We start from the raw sequence: 22004 nt of genomic DNA, 5'->3' as shown, positions 1-22004 counted from the left end.
AGACACAACGGCATCGTAGCAAAATTTGTGATTACCTTTGCACGTGAAAATGTATATCACTACAATGTCTACAGTATCTTATCTCCAAGCAGACGTAGAAAGGCTTTATCGTAACGTTTCGCAGGCAACGGGCCTTTCCGGGAGCTTGAGGAAAGTTACGATTATGCCTTCTATAGCCTGGATACAAGACTGTATGCAGGGCCGACACAGTCCAACTCTTCAAGAATCTTCAAGGTCATCATGAGCCGAACGAAATTCTACAACAGCTCCCCACCCCTCTGAGTATACTTTACTCACAATGCAGCGTCCGTTAGAGTCGCACTGGTTGGAGTGGCCGTAGCAGTAGCACTGCCTACGGGAAGGCTGCTGCTGTGCAGGCGGGGGAGCAGGTGCCGGGGCCCGGGCGGGAGGTGGTGCGGGGCGCGACACGGCCGTACAGGAGCTGGGCAGGCCGGTCTTCGCGTCCCCTTGGTACCCGGGCAGACAGTTCTCACAGCGAGACCCGTACGTGTTGTGGCGACAATTCTGTGTGAAAAGCATGGTAAAAAGGTATTTCAAAAATGAAATGGGAATATGAAATATTAGATATACCACAAAAACGTAAAAATGAAGTAATGATACGCAAAATGAAGACGAACACCATACACATCTGGCAATTAAAACATTGATGATAAAACTTCAAAGTCTCAATATAGCAACGACGACGTGTACGTGTTTGACGCCAACAAATTCAATCCATTTTCCAGCAAAGATTGACAGTGTCATACTGGATTCCCAACAAAATTTTCTTTTAAATACGAGTCCTGTGATATTTACCAGGCAGCGGCCGTACTGGTCACATTGGTTGGAGTGTCCGTAGCAGTAGCACTGGTAGGTCCTGGCGGGGGGCGGGGCCGGAGGGGAGACCCGCTGGCAGTCCTGGGGCGTGCCCCTCTTCGCGTCGCCTTGGTAACCAACTTTGCACCGCTCGCAGTTTTTGCCGTCTGTGTTGTGGAGACAGTTCTAGTCGGGAAAATGGCAATAATATATCAATACAATAAAGTGATATTTAACAAACTTAAAATGAAGATTTTGGACACAGGACGGGTAGTGCCTTGAAAACGAAGTAATGTACTTGAATTCTATTTATACATACATATAGAGATTAGAACCGACGAGTCCCTTTGCTTACTAGAGATAGAAACACATGGACACCGCTACACCTAAGTAACCATCTCGGTATGATAGCGAAATAAGCAAAAAGCAAGTGAACAGGTTTTGTATTTGGTGTGCACCCCTTAATCTTTTTTCCTGTTGTTGTCTGTTCATCTATCTTATGTGAGAAAAAGAGAGAGAGAGAGAGAGAGAGAGAGAGAGAGAGAGAGAGAGCGAGAGCACAGACGACGAGGACATTACAAAGTATAGACATCATATCACTACGCGTGTGAACGTTTCACCAACACCTACCACACATGTGCCGTACTGGTCGCAGTTGTAGGCGTGTCTGTAACAGTTACAGGGCGGGCTCTGTGCCTGGCAGTCCAGGGCCGACCCGCGGGTGGCGTCACCGGTGTAGCCGGGCTTACACGTCTCACAGCGGTAACCCATCGTGTTGTGCTGGCAGTCCTGGAACACAGGAAAGCAAGCCATTACAGAATTTTAGAAATGTTACCTGCATTACGCTCAAATGCCCGCATGGATTTAATTTGTCAAATTGGTCGCTTTATTTCATATTTTGCCGAAATGCCATGTTTTCGGACAGAAGTCTACTGCTCTAACACATCAAAGTGAAAGGTTTCCAGATTTTACTTGCAAGAAGTGTTATTGTTCCAATCCTACAAAGTCATAAATTAGATTGTCACGCTTTTGACCCATCAGAAATCCCGATTCCACATTGGTTACGACGCCCGTAACGTCACTCTGAAGGGGTGAATCTCAAGTGGTCGGTTATTGCAATAACTGACTCGTGCGACCATTCCAGTATGCAGGAGGTTTTCTCTAATATATACAGCACGCTTCATTGTTCTGAAAATATTTACCATCTTAACATAAACCAAATCTTCTGTAAATACATGCCAAATAAATACTAAAATCCTTTTAATCCAAGTCAAATTCAAAGGGGGAAGAAACCATTATTCTCGACATTTCCTAAACGTAGGCAGGTAAGAGGAGGTACTGGTTGTGTAGAAAAAAACTCCAATACCCCAATATTTTCGCCAACCCCACAAAAATTGGAACCGTCCATAGCCAGACAGTGTTGACCCTTAATCATTAACCCTTAACTATAAACCACGCTGGAAGAAAAGGTTGTAGACTAAATTTATACATGTAAACGCGACTAAGGGGTACCTAAACCACAATTCCGCCAATAAATCAAAATGTCAAGATATTGTTCAGAAAATGTATGAGACTCATAAGCCGGTGAACTGTAAACAACCCATGTATCTTCGCTCATACGTTTCTTGCCTCATCCAATCAAATGTGGCCTAAGTAAATCCTAGAGAAGAAATTCTCCTTAAAGAAAGTGCACCTGTTCCATCTCAAGCCGACGCCATGTTTAGACGTTCCTTCCGCGGCTCGCATTCCGACCATAACAGTTTATTTATAATCGTGCCGCAGACGACAGATACACGCCTCGGTTATACAGAGAAGGGGCAGAGAATGGAACAAGGAAGAGGGTGCCGAAATGGGACGTTAGTTTATAGCGTTAATGTATACTAGCACGTGAAACAGCAGCATGGGCAGAAAAGGTATCCATAATATTTACACACACACACACCGAGCGTCGAAGTAAATTGACCCTGTAATGGTAATAACATGCATCATAACACTACCTCGTTAATCAGACAGTGCGTGTAACATTATAATGTCTTGATTACCGCAAATTCTGAATAATACAAGTAGTTTAAAGTCAAGAGGCGTATACGCAATGGTACAATATCATACGGCTCCAGTAAATTCAATCATCATCATCGATAAAAGATCTAACGTTACGTTAAATAAAATGTGACATTTTTCTCGAGCCAAAGAATTAATAACTAGTGCAAAATTATTTTAGATGGCAAAATAAAACTTTATTTCCACAGAATTACTTCTAGCTAAGAAGTCTATGGTTAATATGTTCATATGTGAAGTTTTTTTATGTGGACAAAAGAAACCAAAACCGGAAGTTCTGCTGCAGTACCAAGGTCACCCACCAGAGAGCCCAAAATAGAACTTAACCTTTGATTCCTAACCCCTATCAACACACCGAATTTCATTACAATCAAGAGGCTCTAAAGTTGTGCTGCGCTGACCACATATACCCGAAACACAGACACACCAAAAACAATACCTCCATTTTTCATGGTGGTAATATAAAAGATAAAATGAGAAGTCATTGTTAGGACCATACCAAGCACCTTCCGTAGGAGTCGCAGGCCCGCGCGTGGCCGTGGCAGTTACAGCTGTAGGACGGCGACTGCTGCTGGTCCGACGCTCGGGCCACCTCGCAGTCGTACGGCGTGCCCTTTTTCGGGTCGCCTTGGTAACCAGGTAAACAGTTCTCACAGTGTTCTCCGTACGTGTTGTGCTGACAGTTCTGAGGTGGACAGATGATAAATTGAATGACTATTGATCGATTGATACACTGATTGGTCGATTGAGGCGACAGTGAACACTATGTGTGAAGAAGTTAAGTTTTTTAGTTTTTTTAGAATCTATACAACAGTCTTTCCTCTTCAATGTATACCACATGGAAGATGTGAACATGTACTTTATTACATGTACTTGTACAGTGACTTACTCATTCGATCGTCCTTTCCGCCTCCAACCGCTAAGCTACCACTTGTGGCAATCTCTATTGTATGGAGAATATCATCTAACATCCTGATCAGTGTGAATAAGTTTTTTTTTAAAGAAAGATGCAAACTCAGTCGTCTCTATTGCCTTCGTCAGAATGAATGACCCACTTTTTTTAACACGGGACTTTATCGTCACGAGACTTCAGCAGTGGGTCGAGGATGCCTTGAATACTACTGTACATCGTCATTCGTCCATGACCAAAATTCAGAAAGTCAGAATTCCTTGTCTTGAAAACATGATTAGACTTAGGTCCGAATAGGAATAAGGGGCCCTGCCGAGCAGTTCACGGGCTGTTTTGGCACTTTCGCGTGTGCCCCCTACGTGTCCTCGTGGGACACATAGTGGCTTGCGGTGTATTTTTGGGCCCGGCCGGGTATCGGGTTGAATTTAACCCTATTCATACCGGGCTTTTTTGGTAATCCCTGGACCGGGGGGGGGGGGGCTTTTGAGGCCCTCCACTTCTAAGTCCTCTAACTCTTGAACGACGTGCCGTAGGGCCACCAAATTTTCAGGACATGATATCGACATAATATCTGACGAGTGTTTGACGTTTGACGTTACGTTGACGTAATATGACGTAATTATGACGTCATCAATTTGATTATATTGGCCGGACCCATGAAAAAAGGGTATTCTCAGACAACTTCAAGTTATACTACAAAATGTAACAACAAGTGCAGATAACAGAATAATAATGTTTATTACGACTTGTATTGCCAATAGCAACATCGATGACGTCATAATGACGTCATAAAATGACGCCATGCACATCTAAGATACGAGTTAGGCTCCGCCATATTATATCCACTACCTTGAATTTTTAAAACTACTTTTTTTGCAACAAATAATCACAAAGGGCAATGGAAATAGACTAAATTCATTCATTTACATGGTTTTTGATGAAAAAATACCAGATAGTTACAAATTTTAAGGGATAATTAGCTTGTTATTCTTGATCTGGCCATACGGTCCGCCATCTTGGATTTTGGGCTGATGACGTCATCAAATTAGCATAATTTATGCATATATAATTATGAAAGATATGCTAAATAATATAAGATTTTATTTATGTAACAAAATAGCAGTAATATAGCAAATAAATGTGAAAAACACATTGTTAGAACCAAAAATAGTGATTTTTGGCAAAACTGCCTGTCAGCAAACGGTTGCCATGGCAACAATCAAAAAATGGAAAATTTGTCAAACTTCGTAAAATTGTTGCCAACAATATTTTAGGAAAACTCACTAAATTTGGTGGCTTTAGAGTAAGGCGTTCTCGCGTTATAGGACATCGAAGTTGGCGCAGGCCTCAAAAGCTCAAATTTGTGGCATCGGAACCCGGCCGGGGCTACATTCCTGACGGGCACCGGGACCTAAGCCTGACAGGTGCGTTTCCCTGTTAACTGAGAAAGTATCGCGTCTTACCACGCATCTTCCGTTTGCATCGCAGCTGGAGGCGTGCCTGTAGCAGTAACACTGTATCTTCTGTACGGGCTGACAGTCGTAGGGAGTCCCGCCCTGCGCGTTCCCCGCGTACCCCTCCTCACAGTGCTCGCAGTTGTTCCCTCGTGTGTTGTGTTGGCAATTCTACAGAAATACACAAGCGTATGCCTTGTTTTTACACACTCAGGACATATATTGCTGATAAACATACGCAACCAGCTAACAACCAAAAGGAGTTTGGCTAAATTATACTTAAGTACTTAGTTTTGATCGATGAATCACGCGGAGGAAAACAGAACGCCAGAAGAAATTTGAAGAAAAAAAAACAGATGCGTGTGATGTAATGACGAAACAAGAAGGAATGAAATAATGAAAGGGCTTAAGTACCAAATAATGTGTCGTACCAAGCACCTGCCAATGTAATCACACTGATACGCGTGCCCGTGACAGTTACATCGCCTGGTAACCTGTTGTTGGTGACTGACGCGGGCGCCTGATTGGTCGGATATCGGCTGGCAGTCGCTGGGCGTGCCCCTCCGTGCGTCGCCATAGAAACCGGGTGAGCAGTACTGACACTGACTGCCGTACGTGTTGTGTTCACATTTCTGGTAGGAGAAATGGAGACGGACCATTCTGAAGAAATGTTTGCCGCAATAGGGGGGGGGGGGGGGGTCTTAGATTGTCTTAGTCATTCACGACACCGCAACAAACATTTTGGGTAGAGGGGAAGCTTGACTTTAAGCTACTATAATGTAGGGTACTAGGGTTAAAGAGGACCGTAGGGTACGCTACACTACAAGTCAATGTCGTTAACTATAGGATGATGGGGGGCTTGATAGGGAGAGCGCTATAGTACGTCATGGTCAAAGAGCGAGACAGGTTAATAGAAGGGCTCGCTTGCGGAATTGCATCTAGTGCGTATACAGCCTACTGCATATACCACAAGTCTAACAAAGTACCAGGGTATGTCTTTTCTTTCAGAATGTGACTCTCGACATAATGGTTTTGATGTTTGTTCGTAAGGTAGACAAATTCAAAACGCCATGGCAGATCGATGTGTTCCCAGGGATTACGTTATTTATTGTGCCAATCGTAAATTGGTGTTAATGAAATAATGAAATAACATATTGAGGCGTAGTTCACAAGATTTCATATGAAATTTTCTTTCCTTATTCTATTCATTCAATCAATATCGCAGGATTACACGGTACTAGGGGAAGGAAACATTAGGACTCGAAACCACTGCATCAGTCTGGGTTTTGCATTTTGTAGCAAGGAGTTGTGCAGTCTGTAGGTCCTTACTTTCGAGAAAGAGATGCTTCCTGAATGACGTCAACTGACATGAATGCAGAAAATTGATACATAGCGGTTACTCATTAACATGCACAATGCCGGTATGTAGCTATCATTGCCTGTCATGAATATAAGAAGCGAGCCTGGCTGACATAGTGTTAGTGTGTTAGATGATAGAAGTTGGGACAGGAACAGGGGTTACTTCTAGAAAGGGTAAGAGGCGCATAAACATGAGGGAAAGGTTCGTGTACGTACATAATAAAGGTAGTTAGCCGAGATCATTAAACAAAATCATTTATTAAGTTCAACCAGTGAAAAACGACGTACCTTCATGTTTATATCACTAACTAGTTGTTATGAAATTCCTTTCAGTCATTTCAATGAAATTATTAATAGGATAGAGAAAGAGTCTACATCTGTCACGAGATTTCCTTTTGTCTCTAAAAAAAATCACAAACTAAATTTCAATCTGTACTTAAGAGAAGATAACATTACTTTCCTTTTCTAAAAGAAGAGAGCTGATAGAATTAACCAGGATGAGTTAGAGGACCACGTCGTACCATGCAGTTCCCCTGCGCGTCGCACATGTAGGCGTGCCTGTGACAGTTACACGGCCTGGACACCCGCCGGGTGATCACAGCGCCCGTCTGACCAGGCAGCGGCCGGCAGTCGTTGGGCGTGCCCCTTCGAGCGTCTCCATAGTAACCGGGGGAGCAGAATTCGCACTGAGTCCCCTGCGTGTTGTGCTGACAGTTCTGATCGTAGAAGAAACGTGCGTGAACGTTCTGGGCATGCATTTAATACACATCTGAGAGGGTTTTTTCAAAATTCCAGATAGGAAACAATTAGGCAAGCAGGAGCAAGCTGGAAGGATGGGGAAGTTCGAAGCTAGCAGCTCAAAGTGTTCAGCAAAGTTGACACATGGGTCTTTTGTGCTATGGGCCAGAAATCCGATTTCTTTTGTTGTGTTAAAAGATAGATGATTTATAAACTCATAAAAGATTTATCAGTTTGAAACCCTAGAAGCTGCCACATTTTACGTGTAACTTAAAGGACGAAGGAGTCGTTAGCCACCTGCTAACGCCCATCAGTTAAACCACTTGTTGAGATGACTTCGTCAGGCACTTTTGGTTGTATTATAATGATTTGGTAAGCCGGTCTTAGGAGTCATATGTTGCATTTTTTGGAAAGCAAAACCAGGATATTTAAATCTACGGCTACGACATTTTTTTCAAAAAGTACGTGGCTAAAAATGTAGGAGTTTGGCCGATTGGAGATCAGTCGTTTCTCCCTAACCTCCTAAAACAACCATTCACCTTATCAGGCCTAGCCATATACCCATTTCCTTCAAAACAGCGCTAGGTGTATTACGTTTTCTCTAATGATGAGGTCTCGTTTCCACAGGATGGAGACCAATTTGAGTGACCGTTGAGCAACTGAATTTGGCACAACAACGGACGGCCCCCCTAAGCGAACACTGACATGGATGAAGATGATGAACTGAATTTGGACGTCCGTGACCCATAACTTTATAATTGAAATACGATCCAATCCATATCCTATAAGTATATGTATGGTATTCAAGACCACAAAACTCGCTAGACGTACAAAGAAGCGTATTTTTGGAGACGTCTCCATACCCTCGCGAGACGTACAAAAATACGCTTCTTTGTCTACGCGATTCGTTTGAACTAAAATGAGATTTTTGGCCCCCAACAGTGAGTGGAAAGAGGGTATAACTTACAATGTTGAGTCTAAACGCTAGACACTGCGACAATACACAAGCTTCTTGACTTGTCAGCTGCGGGAGGATATAATACAGGGGCGCGAGGAAAAGTCTTTGATCTGGCAATTTCTCAAGTCACGTCACGTAACCTACCTCCATCCGACACCCGTTAAATTCGGTCTTCGCATGAAATAGCATGTAAGGGTGGTGTTAATGGCGCTGGGTAGAGTTACAGTAGACTGGTTAAGTGCTTCCAGCAAATGATGAATGGGACACTGTTCAAAATCTGCTTAGTAGTGAACGTTATAAACGGGTGAACGTGTTATAGAGGACAGGGTGACGCAACAAACAGCGCAGCCAGGGGTGAAAGTTGCGTTGGCCTTAAGAAAGCAGAACTTTGCCACTTACAGAGAAAAAGGATATCATATGCCATAGGCTTATTTGCGACGCAATGATGACCTAACGAGGTCGCTTTTCGAAAGGCTTGGCTCTCGCGGGAACTGGTATCTACCGCGAGAACTAGAGCGTCATCATCTCCAAGGCAAATGTATCATACCATGTCGACGCTCTCCTCTATACCTTCCCATCTACAAAATGTTGCAAAGCACTAGCAGGCATAAAACTTTACAAGGATCAGATAACTGATTGAGAGCTTCTTGGTAAGCGCTTTTATTTGTACGGAAATGTTTAAAACGTCAATGAACCTTAATTCGAGGCATAAACATGCTGGGTGGGCCGATCCTTACATCTGCTTTGACATCACCCATATATCACGTTTCCACCATATTTCCAATAGGACGGCGCTCTCTCTGCGTCTTAAAGTTTATAGATTGGTCATCGACTTGTAAAAAAAATACTTTCCACTTTGTGTCTTTTTTGTGTATCCAGTCAATTTCAACATTTCGTATGATGAACTCAGCATGAAATCAAGGGTTACTCATACGTTTTAGGTCGCAGTGAGAGCGCGTCTAGTGAAAGTGGGCCTTATAGCATACTACACAGCATAAGAGTATAGCTCCAGGGCAGCTCAAACTTACCAGGCAGTATCCTGTGGCCGGGTCGCGGATGTTGGAGTGACCGTTACAGGTGGATCTACCTGAGAAAAAGAGAATTGTTAACACCTGTGCTGCTTCTTCAAACGAAGGTACAGTAGACTTGATTGATGACATTTTCAAGAGAATCAACCGTCCCAACCCGCTTGATTTGGAACCTATGTCTTTAATAGTCTCTGTCTATGTCCTTATCATTGAAAAAAGTATAACCCGTTCATTATGTTTATATCTATAATGAGCTACGTTTTACAATGCCATTTTCTGCAAGGCAGGAATTTGCAATAAACTCATTAGCACAGGTATTATCTTTCCGTAATAGGTCTATTCGCGTATTAAACTGCGCATGTACAGCGAGATACATTGTGGGTAATGTGCTTTATTTGAAGGCCCCTGAGACCTAAACAAAACACGTCTGGACTGTCATGATCTATACAATAACTATTCATAAGCTAGCAGGAGCAATCGTCTTTACATATTATCCACAGTGCATCTCGCTGCGCATGCGTAGTTCAAAACCGTGAACTGTAGACACCCAGTAACCAGATCATACGATGGCATAAGATAGTATCGAAAGTAGTGTAGCCAGCCAAGGGGTGTACATTTGGCACGTAGCAAATGTACACCGGTACCCATTGGCTGTCTACAATCCTTGGCCAGTTTTTTGCATGATGCTATCTTATGCCACCGCAGGATCTGCTTGAAGATTAACACCCAGCCATATAAACTCACCGCATCCGACCTCGTCGGACCTGTCTGCGCAGTCGGGCCGCCCGTTGCACACCCCGGCGGCGGAGACGCACTGTCCCGAGCGGCACGTGAACTGGGACGCCCCGCACGCCACCGGCTGGGCCTGGGCTGGGATGATTACATGGGGAGGAGAAAAGGATAATTAATCAGCTATTTTGACAATTATAAAAGGTTGCCGAAGTATTCTCAGCAATTTTTACGACTGATGATTCCGAACGATTTCAGATGCATTATTTTCGATTGAGTACGATTCCAGGCCAATTCCAAAATTGAAACGTAGCAAGTTTAAAACAAAACAACTTCTGGCAATTTTCTTACCAGTTTTGGCAATTCTTACTTGTTTTCAGCGATTTCAATCAATCATCAACAAGTCTTATGATCAGTAAGGATTTGTAATAATCATTTGGAGTGAAGACGAAATTCGTCGAAATCGGTAACAATACTTGGGCATCCACGGAATGAGTACATCATTTTTCTAAGGCTCGATACAAAGTTAAAAGCACTCCGCGAGCAGCTCTACCATTGACAAGTGATGACGTCACGTGATGACGTAATACGTACAGCGATCTACGCAAGCGAACGAACCGGGAGGGCGTCTGGGAGAAGGCCAGGGGTGTTGAAGGGGGTGAAACGGGATAAAATGGCATTTCCCATAAAACTTGACTCTTTCTTTGGAAGCAAGTTTGCCTGACCACCAAAGACTTTATGACTACCAAAGTACAGAATTTAAATTCAGTGGAGGAAAATGTGTTGGGATGGTTGGTTGGTTGGTTGGATTGTTGGTGCTGGTTACGCGATGTAGATGATGCATAAGAGCATATGGATGAGAACCGGGAGATAAAAAAGTCTTTAATCTTAAGCAGGACCAGCACTCAATACAAGGCTATGACGATTACCTTACAGTTAAGCTTCAATGACATCTCAAAACATGTTGATGCTTTTAAGCTGCACTTTGTTTGAGGGAGCTTTGGTATTTATCATCAACATTAGTAACTCCAGAAAATTTCGACACTTATTTCATTGGAGAATTTCATATCAATTTTGACAGTTATCCATCAAAATGTAGAGTATCATATTTGCAATCCTAGTCATGCACATCTGACTGAAAAAAAGAGTTACCATGGTTTTACATGTAGTGCCGTCATTCGACCTTGAATTGTAGTTCAAGTGTCAAAGACTAAACTTTACTACCGGCAAGGAACATTATAATTGGGCAACAAGAGACATTTCATCCCTCAATCAAAGTGCAGTGCGGTATCAAAGATCACCAGAGAAACAGAGGTGATGCTAAGGGTCTAAAGCAGACCTAATAAGCAGGGGAAAAAGCAGACTTTATGAGTAGGGGAATATCTCAGCTGAAGGACAGGACTGAAGCAAGGACAACAGGCGCACAGAATACAAACTGAAGTACCATTGAGCGCTGAAGAAGGCGGCGGGAGCCCATAAATATAAACCATGTAAAGCAGCCTACTTCCATCGGGCAGAACATCCGGGGCATCTAGATAGATAGAAAAGAAATGATGACGTGTGATATATGATGTTTAGTGACGTCAAGAGGTGACGACAAGAGGTACATGCACTGTGTTTCGTGACGTCGGGTGTGATGACGTGTGATATATGTTGTTTAGTGACGTCGGGTGGTGATAACGTGTGGTACACGGTATTTAGTGACGTCGGGTGGTGATGACGTGAGGTACACGGTGTTTAGTGACGTCGGGTGGTGATGACGTGAGGTACACGGTGTTAAGTGACGTCGGGTGGCGATGCCGCGTGATACACGGCGTTTAGTGACGTCAGGGGGTGATGACGTGACATGACGTGAGGAGTATAGTGTTTATGACGTATTGTCTTTAACTTTTAGACTGTGTCAAGCCTCATGAGATTACGATACGAGGTGCTCAGTACTATGTGATGTCGCGTGATGACGTGAGACGTGACGCGTGACAGTATCAAGTAACAGTCAGTGACGAGAAAAAGTGATGACGCTATCCTGACGCATGCCCTAAGCTGACAGGGTTTCTAGTTATTGTTGGTGACCATTATCAAACTCATAATAACTGATAGTGTCCATGCAGAACTAAGGTCTATAGGGAGTTCGGTGGAACAATTATATAATACACATAGATCTCCCTAGATTTGAGGCCATTTTCCTTGCAACAAGAGGGGATATCTTTGATAACACCTTCATTTACAGCTCATACAAACAAAAGAAAAGGATATCAACAGTGCATCAACAATTCCACATTCCAATTGATCCTTACTAAATGATTTAAGACTCTAATCTGTTAAATATCTCCGAGGCACCTATCAACACGTGGGGGGTCCGGATCCGGTTCTTGGAAACGTACACTCCTTTTAAATAAGCAAGGGATAATAGCGGATTAGATACGAACCAAGAGGGCTTCTAGCATTTTCTCTGCAGCTACTTATTCCTTCTTTCTGATTCACAAGTTGTATCCTTACTCTACATGACACAAGAGCCACTTCCCAAAGCCATTCCTGGCGACCCCCCCTCCCCCTCTTATTACATATAATATGATACACTCCAAAATTTCAAGCACATCTACATGCAGCAGCGATTCCAAAGTGTTTTCAAAGTATTGTAATGACAGCTCTACACTTTTTAGCAATCGCTTTCTCTCAAAGACGTCTGCACGAGAGTTTATCACCATGGCGTGTTGTTTGGTTGATTACTTCATCTCTTCGGATTTTTACGACAGTGCAGTGCTATCCTACCCTGACTTAAGTGAGGGGCTGTCTTTCCTACATTTTCCGGTTCACAGAATGTACATGTGATAGCCGTAGCGTCTCTACATAAACTAATAATATGGTTAATTGATAGCCATTTGGTTATTCAAAATATCTGTCCGACTTTTTATTCCATTTGCCAACATCAATTCAAATACATTGTTAACTCCACAAAAATGTGTGTCCTGGCTATGTAATGTAATTTTTCGCGGTGGTTTTATGTTCGCGGTTTTCATCGCGAACTTTAAACCACCGCGAATATTTAACGGTGAAACCCTGCATGGCAATTTCAACCGCGAACTTAAAACCTACGCAAACACTCCATCTAATTCTACCTACCAAAAAAATTAACTACTCTTGAACATTTCCCTTTCTTCATTATGGCACGGAAATTTGTAGTATTTATTTATTTGTTCGGCATACACTGTACAGTAGAAGATAGTTAGTTGCACAACGTTAACGGATAACCGCACACTTCTGTTAATTGCAGGGAATCCCAAAGCCCCAGTGATGCGGTCCAGCTGAATAACTCGCTTTGTTGCACCATCCGGATAATTGCACAAAATGTGCTGGCAAATGGGAAGTGCAATTAAACGGCTTCTACTTTACATACACTGTATGTAATAGTGCAACACCACACTATGGACCCACCTACTACAGAGCTACCTGGGCGACCTGATCACGCCAGGTGAGGCGCCGTGTGGCACCACAAAAGGTAGCCAATGGTGGGGCTTTAATTTCGTAACAATTCATAACACACTGCGCCCAAAACAGGAAACCCGGTCGGAATTTCATTTATTCCGACAATGTGTGTTTAGCACGAAAGAGTAACGCTCACGCCTTTGTACGTCAATAGCACTGAATATGTCACCAAACCGCAGGATCAGGTGAGGGTGGGACGACATGTAAACGTTAGCCCGGGGCCGATACCGCGCTACCGCCCACGGGCACACACCTGTGCGGGACAAGGACCGGAAATGAACCTGGTCTCGGCAGTCTTTGGTTCAAACAATTTGTCTGACACAGGTCATGTCAGGGAAATGTAAGCCGCTGTCTAAAATACAACCTACGACTTTTCGATCCTGTTTCAAGCCATTCCGGCGATCGCGGTGCGGCCTTGCTGCGATTTGCGTAGCCTCTGATTTCGTTGAATATTGTTAATTATTGCAAATTGTAATCGTATGACAAAAAGAACAGCAAAACACGCAATATGGAATCAGTGGAGGTCTCCTCCCAAGTAGAATGGGGGTGCAGGGAAACTTGCGTACTAGCAGCGTCTTTGGGATGCAAACTGCAGGCCTGTTGAAATTATGCGGTCATAGACCTGCTGTTTGACATGTGTGAAATTTAGGGGAAGAACTCAACTTTGTTTGATTGTTTTGGCCAGAGGGATACTTCTACAAAACCCGCCCAGAAACACGTCCTGACACCAGTTGCCTCGTCTACGACGATATCAATTTTCGGAAGGGCATGTTTGGTCGGTGTTTATTTAGCTGGGGGCAAATGACTTGTTATTATGGTGGCAACGAGCGGTTTAACCCGATTTCCGAACTACAAGCATACTTTGGGAGGTAGAGTCGTTACCGGTATCGAACTTCCCCGGACCGTTTCTGTCAAAGCCAAGTTCGACAAGGCCAACCCCGAGTAAGAATTTATTGGCTTTCTAAGTGTGAAGTCTCATATGTCTGTCTTTTCTCTGTCGGGGGCAAGGTAAGCATCGATGCCAGACTATACCTGGAAATAGGAGGAGGGGAGGTGGGGGTGTAGAATTTCCTTCGGGGCATGTTGGCCCTAGAACAGAGAAGTTTGCTTGTGCATGCCCTGGAAACAGTCTGGCATTCAGGCTAGGGTAACTTAAGGTCGGTCCAGCCAATTTCACTTGAGTGAGAAAATGGATCCCCTCCAAAAAAAGGTTTATTCATTTCCCAGGTGAGTCCCCAGCTCTCAAAAGTTCGCGATCGTGTCTTTTCCATACTGACCGTGTATACATTGGGACTCACGCCTATTGAGACAGTGTAAAGCTTCGTGTCCAGTCTAGCTTCACACATGGCTTGGTAACCCTCGACACGGGGTCAATCCACTCAGCCTCCTGGGGAAGATAGATGCTATCTAACGGGATCTGCACCTGTTCGGGAGGGAGGGGGTAAATCAGGAGTCAGGAAGGAGTACAGGGTCGAACTAGCCTGGAAGCCAGACTGTTTCCAGGGGTATTAGGCCCGCACACAGCTATTAGTCCCATATACAGGATGCAGGCCTAGGCCAGCTCTAGCCTAGCGGCGCCTGGACGATCCTGGAAGCCAAACAGAAGCCGAAACCTCCTCTGGGTAGCTCTGCGGCTCACTGGCAAAAATGCCCAAAAGGAAACTTTCCCGGGGGCTCTTTCAGGAAAGCCTTGAGCTTTCTTCCAGACTACAGTCTGGCTCCTTGGCAAGGGTAGAGCTCGGCCCTACCTAAAGGGTAGAGCTCGGCCCTCATCCAAAGACTAGCCGCTGCAACATTTTCTGGCTTGATGAGAAATGTTTAACTTCTCTAATTATGCTGTAGATGACTTTTCCCTGGCTTAAAAAATAGATATGAAAAAGAGCCATGCCATTCTTAATTTGCTTGAACTTGAACGCAACTGGGTCACTACATTGTAAGATCGTTTATTTTTAGGCTAGGTGGCCAAGCTCAGCATTTTTCAGCTTGCTAACCAACGGCTACCCTCTGCCACTCCTGTGAGCGCATAGAGAACCAAGGATGAAGGATGAAGGCTGTTATGAAGAGTTGCAGTGAGCGTGAAGTCAAGTCAAGTCAAATCAAGCGTGACAACGTGAGAATCAACCGGCGTTTGGCAAACTACACACCCTTCCCGCCTGGACAGGACGGATGCTCGGGGCTTTCCACGAAACGGCGCTTCCCGTTCCGAACACTCTCCGCGTTCACAATGAAATCCCAAAGCTAAACATGCATCCTTCACAAAATTTGTTTGTTGCACGAGTTCTCTTTGAATCGTTTGATCATCATTGTCTGATCTCTAGATGTGTTAAAATGACGTCACACCAATATTCATGAACACGATTTTTTTTAAGGCGATGTACTCCACGTTGTTGTACAATAATGAGTCGGAACTAAGCAAACAAATAAACTTTGTTAAAGTAAACAAACCGGTGATGCGAGACAGTCCCTAACATAAACCACATGCCCCACTAATTGAAGCCGGCCCTTAGCGGCCAGCCTGTGGTGATGGAACATCCGAGTAACACACTGAAGCGACCTTTATATAGCCTGAAAACCAGACTGCTTCAAGGGCCTATCATATCCCAGCTCCTCGGCTCTATAAGAAGATTCTCAGGTTTCTCAAGTTAAACCATGAGAAAGCGCGGGATAGATATGGTGGGGATTGAACCTGCCCTGGCTGAAACTTTGGCAGAAGGAGTTACAGTACCATCTAACGCGGTGGGTCCGGCATCCAGACTACTGCTCTAATGCAACATTATACCTTAGTAGATACCTAGATACCTTGATTGGTATTTGGGGCAAGGTGACAGAAATATGTGAAATTCGACTGCGTTTTTAGTGAAAAACAAAAGAGATATCAAAATGGGAAGCTCCGCTGCAATATCAAAAAAAACAAAAAAAACGCATGAGATTCGTGATCTAATCGTTTCTTCCCGGCTTTTGCCATCATACTAAATATCATCAAGATCCATCCACAACTTCTCGAGGTACGTTATCTACAGACAGACAGACAGACAGACAGACAGACAGATAGACAGACAGACAGACGGACAGACAGACAGTCACACGTATTAAACCGAAAGCAAGAAACACTGGAACGTTCGCTCGTTGTACACGCTTTGCCTGATCAAAGACATCGGCCCATCCAAGTCCCTGACTTGCAGGTAAAATCGGCAACGATCGTACCATTCACCAAGACGTAAATCTTCCATCCACAGACAACGCAAGATTACCACACGCTGGGTTTACCTGATCTTCGCGTGCATCGAGCCGAGAAAATTATTAGTAATTTGTGCCCCGTGCTCCTCTATTGATGTGATACACGTGGCCACTGATGAAGCCAGTGAAACTCATTTTCCCTCTATGGGTGTGCAGGTAATATTTCATGACCACAGCATACGATGCCAAAGATACATACTACCTAGTTAGAAACTGGGAATATGCACATGCGTTAAATTTGAATAATATGTATGTGCAACCATCTTAGAGCGTATTCCAATATGACAAAATAGCACGTAGCTCTGATCATCTTCGACAGGCGCCACAAAATGTAGGTCGAGCAAGGGAACCCAATCTACACGACTTTCTCTACTTGCTAATAAGCCCCCCTACCCGAACCTATATACCACTCAAATATGACCATAACAAATGAGATTCTAAAACCGTTAAAGGGTCTTAAAGTACCGCTGCAGTGTCCACGACGATATCGTAACGATAAGGGCCAACATCTAACCATAATTTTCCAGGTATCGCCAAGATATATAAACGCAATCTACCCAGGTATTCACGAGTTGTCGTCACAGGTGCACACGCACGCACGCACACACGAACGCACACTTAGTCACAAACACACACACACACGCACACACACGCGCACACAAACGCACACACACACACACACACACACACGAAAACATAACCTTCTTGTTTTCATAAACTTCTTGTGGAAGGTTACAATCGATGTACAGAAAAGCTACATAACAAGCCATATCTCAAGCACTAGCACCATTACGTGCGACTTGAGTAATGTCTGACCTAGACCTGTTTTTGTTGATATACAAACATCGCCCTTTGTACCCTCTTGGTAAATCTCTCGCCATGACGCAATCGTGTCCGGAAGATTGATCTACATTTGCCAGACCCCTCTTGGGACAAACCAAGGCCTTGGGAGGGTGGCTGGTCATGTTAGTGGATTTTTCAGGTGAATACTTTACTGACTAAGTCTTACGTGAAAAAAAATTCTCTTCTACAATAAATCATTTTGTGTTTTTGGCTTAACTTTCTTTCAATAACATCTTGAAGTCTCCTTCTGTTACCTTTTCCTGTCCTTTCTTCTAAGTATCTAAATTCTAAAGGTAAACGACCTGCTATGGCAAAGACGAATTAAACGTACACATTCCTTAAAACCAGAGCTGCCAGTGCCCTACGTATACGTGGGAAAGGATTATTGGTCTGAATAGGCCGCAGCAACGACGTCCAGACCCATCAGACTAGACACACAACCTAACGAAAAGCCTTGGTCGTCTTTTAACAAATAACGACGAAGAACAATATTCAACAGTCACTAAATTTAATACGTATTGGGAAGTTGCACAGTACTGTACTGTAACAACATGTATATCAAAGGAAGAGACGTCTAAATTGGACCTCTACAGTTCCTACATGGTTGAAGATTCTACTTCAGTCTTATCTGCCCCACTTTACTCTGTTCTAATCTACTTGAGATAGAGAACAAGAACTAACGTTACATAACATGTTCACAAACGCAAAGTACAAACTTCGCGACCCTCCCCAACCAGTCCCATACCCTACCCTGTCTGGAACACGGGTAGTGTTTGTTTGTGTAACCTCTAACAAGGTGCAGTTCTGTAGGCCGGAACACAAACTAGCTCTCAGTCAACACACTAACACACTAAGTACTCCAGCCGGGGGCCCTTCTCACGATCTGTACATACCAGCACATGGTTAGGGCAAGGACGTTATATCAGAACGATATAACGTCCTTGGTTAGGGAAGCGTTTAGGGCTCATTAGAGGCAGCGCGTTTAGAACCAATAGACGCGACCTTGACTCGTAGCTAGAACACCTACAAGGCTGCCTTTTATTCTGACAACAAAAGGTCGGTCTACCGCCTTTCTGTTTGGGAAACACAAAGGTGCAAAGCCTAGCCTCAAAACAGCGAGTCGGATATTAAGACGTTCACGAATGATTTAAGACTAAAGGACCCGTTGCTTCTTTACCAGTAAAGCCGTCTGCCATGCCTGGGCGCGAGGCTACACACTTTCACCCGTTGCACAACCAAGCTTGGTGAAAACTCTTATGGAATACAGACTTTCTGGCACGAGGAGGGGGCCATGCCGACAGACAAACTTGTAGAACCAGACTGGGAAAGGTTGGTCACAAGCCAAAGCGTTTCCTATATAAATACACAGACACAAAACGGTAATGTATAAAGGTTCTCCTTGGACTAAAGTCAAGATAGCCTAGAACGCTGTTGGAGCGAAGTCACGCCGGGCAAATAAAGTCCACCTGTACAAACTGGAAGTTAATCATCTGCCCAGGGCCATAAGGTAATAACACTCGTTTGTCGTTACAGCGCCTGTATAAGCCCCGGACACGGTAAGGTCGAACCCTCCCGCGGCCACACACCTACCGGGACAGCCCGTCTCGTCGGCGTAGTCCTTGCAGTCGGGCCGCCGGTCGCACACCCACCGCCGGTCGATGCACAGCCCGTCCCCGCACTGGAACTGGCTGCCGGGGTCGGGGCACGGCCGCTGGGCCCGCACCGCCGCGATGAACAGCATAATTACCGCGAGCAAGGTCGCCATTGGTGGTGAGGTGTGCCGGCAGGGTGGGGAGGGGGACCCGTACGTCCCGTGCGTGTATCGTACTGTTTGTGCCGCCTTTTCGGAAGAGATGCCCACTGAGAGAGACGCCTGCTGACGTGACCTGCCGGAAGTGTTTACATGCCCGGGTCCACCGGTTCGCTAAACCACAAGGCAAAGAAGTGAGGAAACCATTCACATGCCGGCAAAAATCGCCGCACAGAGCACCGCTCTGGCAATCTTTATACAGGAGGAAAATAAACTGAACTGACCCCGTTTTCGGTTACACTTTAACAATAGGCGCTAACTACGAATGTCCACTTAGCCTGTGTTGTAATCAAGATAGCGCGCTCAGACGATAAAAGCGGCAGTCACAGGAGACGAATCGTTGCCATGGCAACGAAGAGGAAACCTGTAGGCGCAATCGGTAATTTGAGACGCCCATTTAACCCGCCTGTCCTCCGGTGAGACATTACCCGGTGTACGATCCACCGACAAACAACGGGATAATCAAACTGTTGCTGAAGAGGTTTGATGAAAGAGGCCTTTATATAAAAACAAATTCTCAAGTCGTCACGCTCCCCTTATTTTCTGTTGACCAGGGAATAAGGACGCAATTTATCCCTCGTATCTATCAATCAAGCCATCGGACTTAATTGTTGGCTCACCAGAAGGCATTGAAGTGCCGTTTTATATCTTATATTTGGGAGGTCCAAAGAGAGTTGATAAGAAACGCCCAAACCACGCCGCCTTGCAGTGTTCTCGGTAATGCAGCCTTCTCTGCTCCCCTAACTCACACGCTAAAAGTAACCTGGAATCCAGGAGCTTCACATGTCGGCTTTTCGGCGCCAGGTCCAACATGCCCCGAGGAAATGTTGCCTCAGCTCTATGGAAGGCTCTTAGTGCTGAATTCAATCCGGCAAAGTCGGGGATAGAACAGGTGTCAAGGAAACCCAGCATGTGGGCCTGAAACATAGCCTGGTATCCATACCATCGTGAGCTCTGTGCTATCTCTATGGTGTTATTAAATACCCTAGGCTTTCTACAGGTATATCAGAAAGGCCAGATCAAGTAAGAAATTGGGCTGCTAGATATAGGTATGAGCAAAAGAAAATTCGTTCTTTATCTCTGAAATTCGTTGAGTATGTTTCGAACCCCGCGGTGACGCAAGCTTGACACAAGTGCAGTGAGAGTCAAAAGTTTTCTTGCTTGTCACAACTGGGCAGTCCTGTCATCCCCGAGAGAGAATGACGACCGGGTTATCTTATGCTGGAAAGAAAAGATTAAGCAAGGACAGGTAGGCCAAGCTAGGCCGACAAACTCCCCTGCATGAATCCTCCTCGGAGTAATTATTCAAGGGTCCTCGGGAAGATCGACCTGCCTTAATTGGCTGCCGAACAGATTCTCTGCTACTCTCCAAACAGAGGTTGGTGGGCATATCGTGACATTTTCCTGTCATCCTTTTTTTTTCGGAAGGCCAATCGAAACCAAAAACGGATGAAAGGAAAAGGTCACAATTTTCCCACCAACCTCTGCTTGAAAAGTTGTTCTCTGCCGACCCTGGCTAAAAGTCTGGTTTCCAACGTAAGGTTCTAAAGTCGCAATGGATGACATTCTCCAGGCCAGGCCCTGTGTGTGAGGTGCTGACATGTTGTTAGAACATGCGTGACGAGCGGGGCCCAGCTTCTGTCCGCTTGTTTACATCTGGGGCTTTTAACGCGAGAACTTGAACTTCTGCCGGAGCTGCTTGACAAAAGCAGGCCCATCAAAAGTCTGGGTTAATCTATCCACAACATCGGGAGGGGTGTGTTAAAACAGGTGGTCTTCCTTGGACAGGCTCAATCGCTTAGTCATCGTATGCTCAAACATGCTGCCTTTGAAGTGCCACTTAAATATACTATTTTGTTTTGATTTTTATTTTACACCTTTATCCCTTTTCTATAAGACTGCTAGACTAAAAATGTCCTCTCCACCGTTTTCCGAAATGGTTTCGTCCCGGACGTCTGTCAACCCTCGTCGCTTTTAAAGGTTTGCCCAGGTGCAGATTCAAGGTTGTCTGCTGTAGACCTGTTGACGTAGTGACGCAAAACTTGTTACAACCAAACACACTAAAACAGTTTGGAGAGGGGGGCTACAAATACTGTGCGTTGTGATGAAAATGGGTTTACAAACGTTTTTAGCTCACAATCGAAATATTAGGGAAGAACAGATTTGCTTAATATCCATTATTCAAATCTTGATTTCAAATTTATCTTAATTTCAATCTATCTGTGAACAAAATATGTCAAAGACTTTTCCCCAAAGGAAAAGCCTTTTTGTAGGTCCGTCAAACCCGAAGAGAAGTCTGGAACAGCATAGAGAACATACATGTGTATACTGGTCTCTTTTTTTTCGTTTACTGGTCGTTTTACTTGATGACAGTGAGTTGATAGCAAAGCCTTGGTCGCCACAGTCGACCCCACCAGAATGTTTTCACATGATGTTCACAGTGTTTATTATTTTGTCTTATTCGACTTTAAGTTGAGTCTGTGTCCCTTGACCATGGAACCCATAAATCTGCAGACTTTCTGTCTGTGTGAGTATTCATTCAGTGTGTCAAGTTTGCGTTAAGGTTAGGGTGTTTGGCCCA

General features: G+C 44.5%; 1 protein-coding gene across 6 annotated transcripts in view; it reads right to left on the bottom strand.

Annotated features, from left to right (window-relative positions):
* LOC118405551 (laminin-like protein epi-1) overlaps window positions 1–19817 on the bottom strand; it is a 29598-nt gene extending 9781 nt beyond the window's left edge. Inside the window, exons 1-11 of one of the 6 annotated variants that reach the window (XM_035805057.1) lie at window positions 19204–19817; window positions 11495–11581; window positions 10066–10191; window positions 9322–9380; window positions 7119–7313; window positions 5670–5870; window positions 5248–5409; window positions 3374–3559; window positions 1447–1605; window positions 817–1002; window positions 298–525 (exon numbers count right to left, since the gene is read on the bottom strand). In XM_035805057.1, coding sequence (XP_035660950.1) covers window positions 298–525; window positions 817–1002; window positions 1447–1605; window positions 3374–3559; window positions 5248–5409; window positions 5670–5870; window positions 7119–7313; window positions 9322–9380; window positions 10066–10191; window positions 11495–11581; window positions 19204–19378 — 1764 coding nt within the window. In that variant the 5' untranslated portion in view covers window positions 19379–19817. The remainder of the gene's footprint in view (window positions 1–297; window positions 526–816; window positions 1003–1446; window positions 1606–3373; window positions 3560–5247; window positions 5410–5669; window positions 5871–7118; window positions 7314–9321; window positions 9381–10065; window positions 10192–11494; window positions 11582–19203) is intronic. The other 5 variants (XM_035805066.1, XM_035805096.1, XM_035805085.1 and 2 more) reach the window with 5 other exon arrangements.
* Window positions 19818–22004: the final 2187 nt, after the last annotated feature.

This window comes from Branchiostoma floridae, chromosome 2, assembly GCF_000003815.2.
Source record: "Branchiostoma floridae strain S238N-H82 chromosome 2, Bfl_VNyyK, whole genome shotgun sequence".
NCBI lineage: Eukaryota > Metazoa > Chordata > Leptocardii > Amphioxiformes > Branchiostomatidae > Branchiostoma > Branchiostoma floridae.
This window is presented reverse-complemented; position numbering and strand designations above follow the sequence as displayed.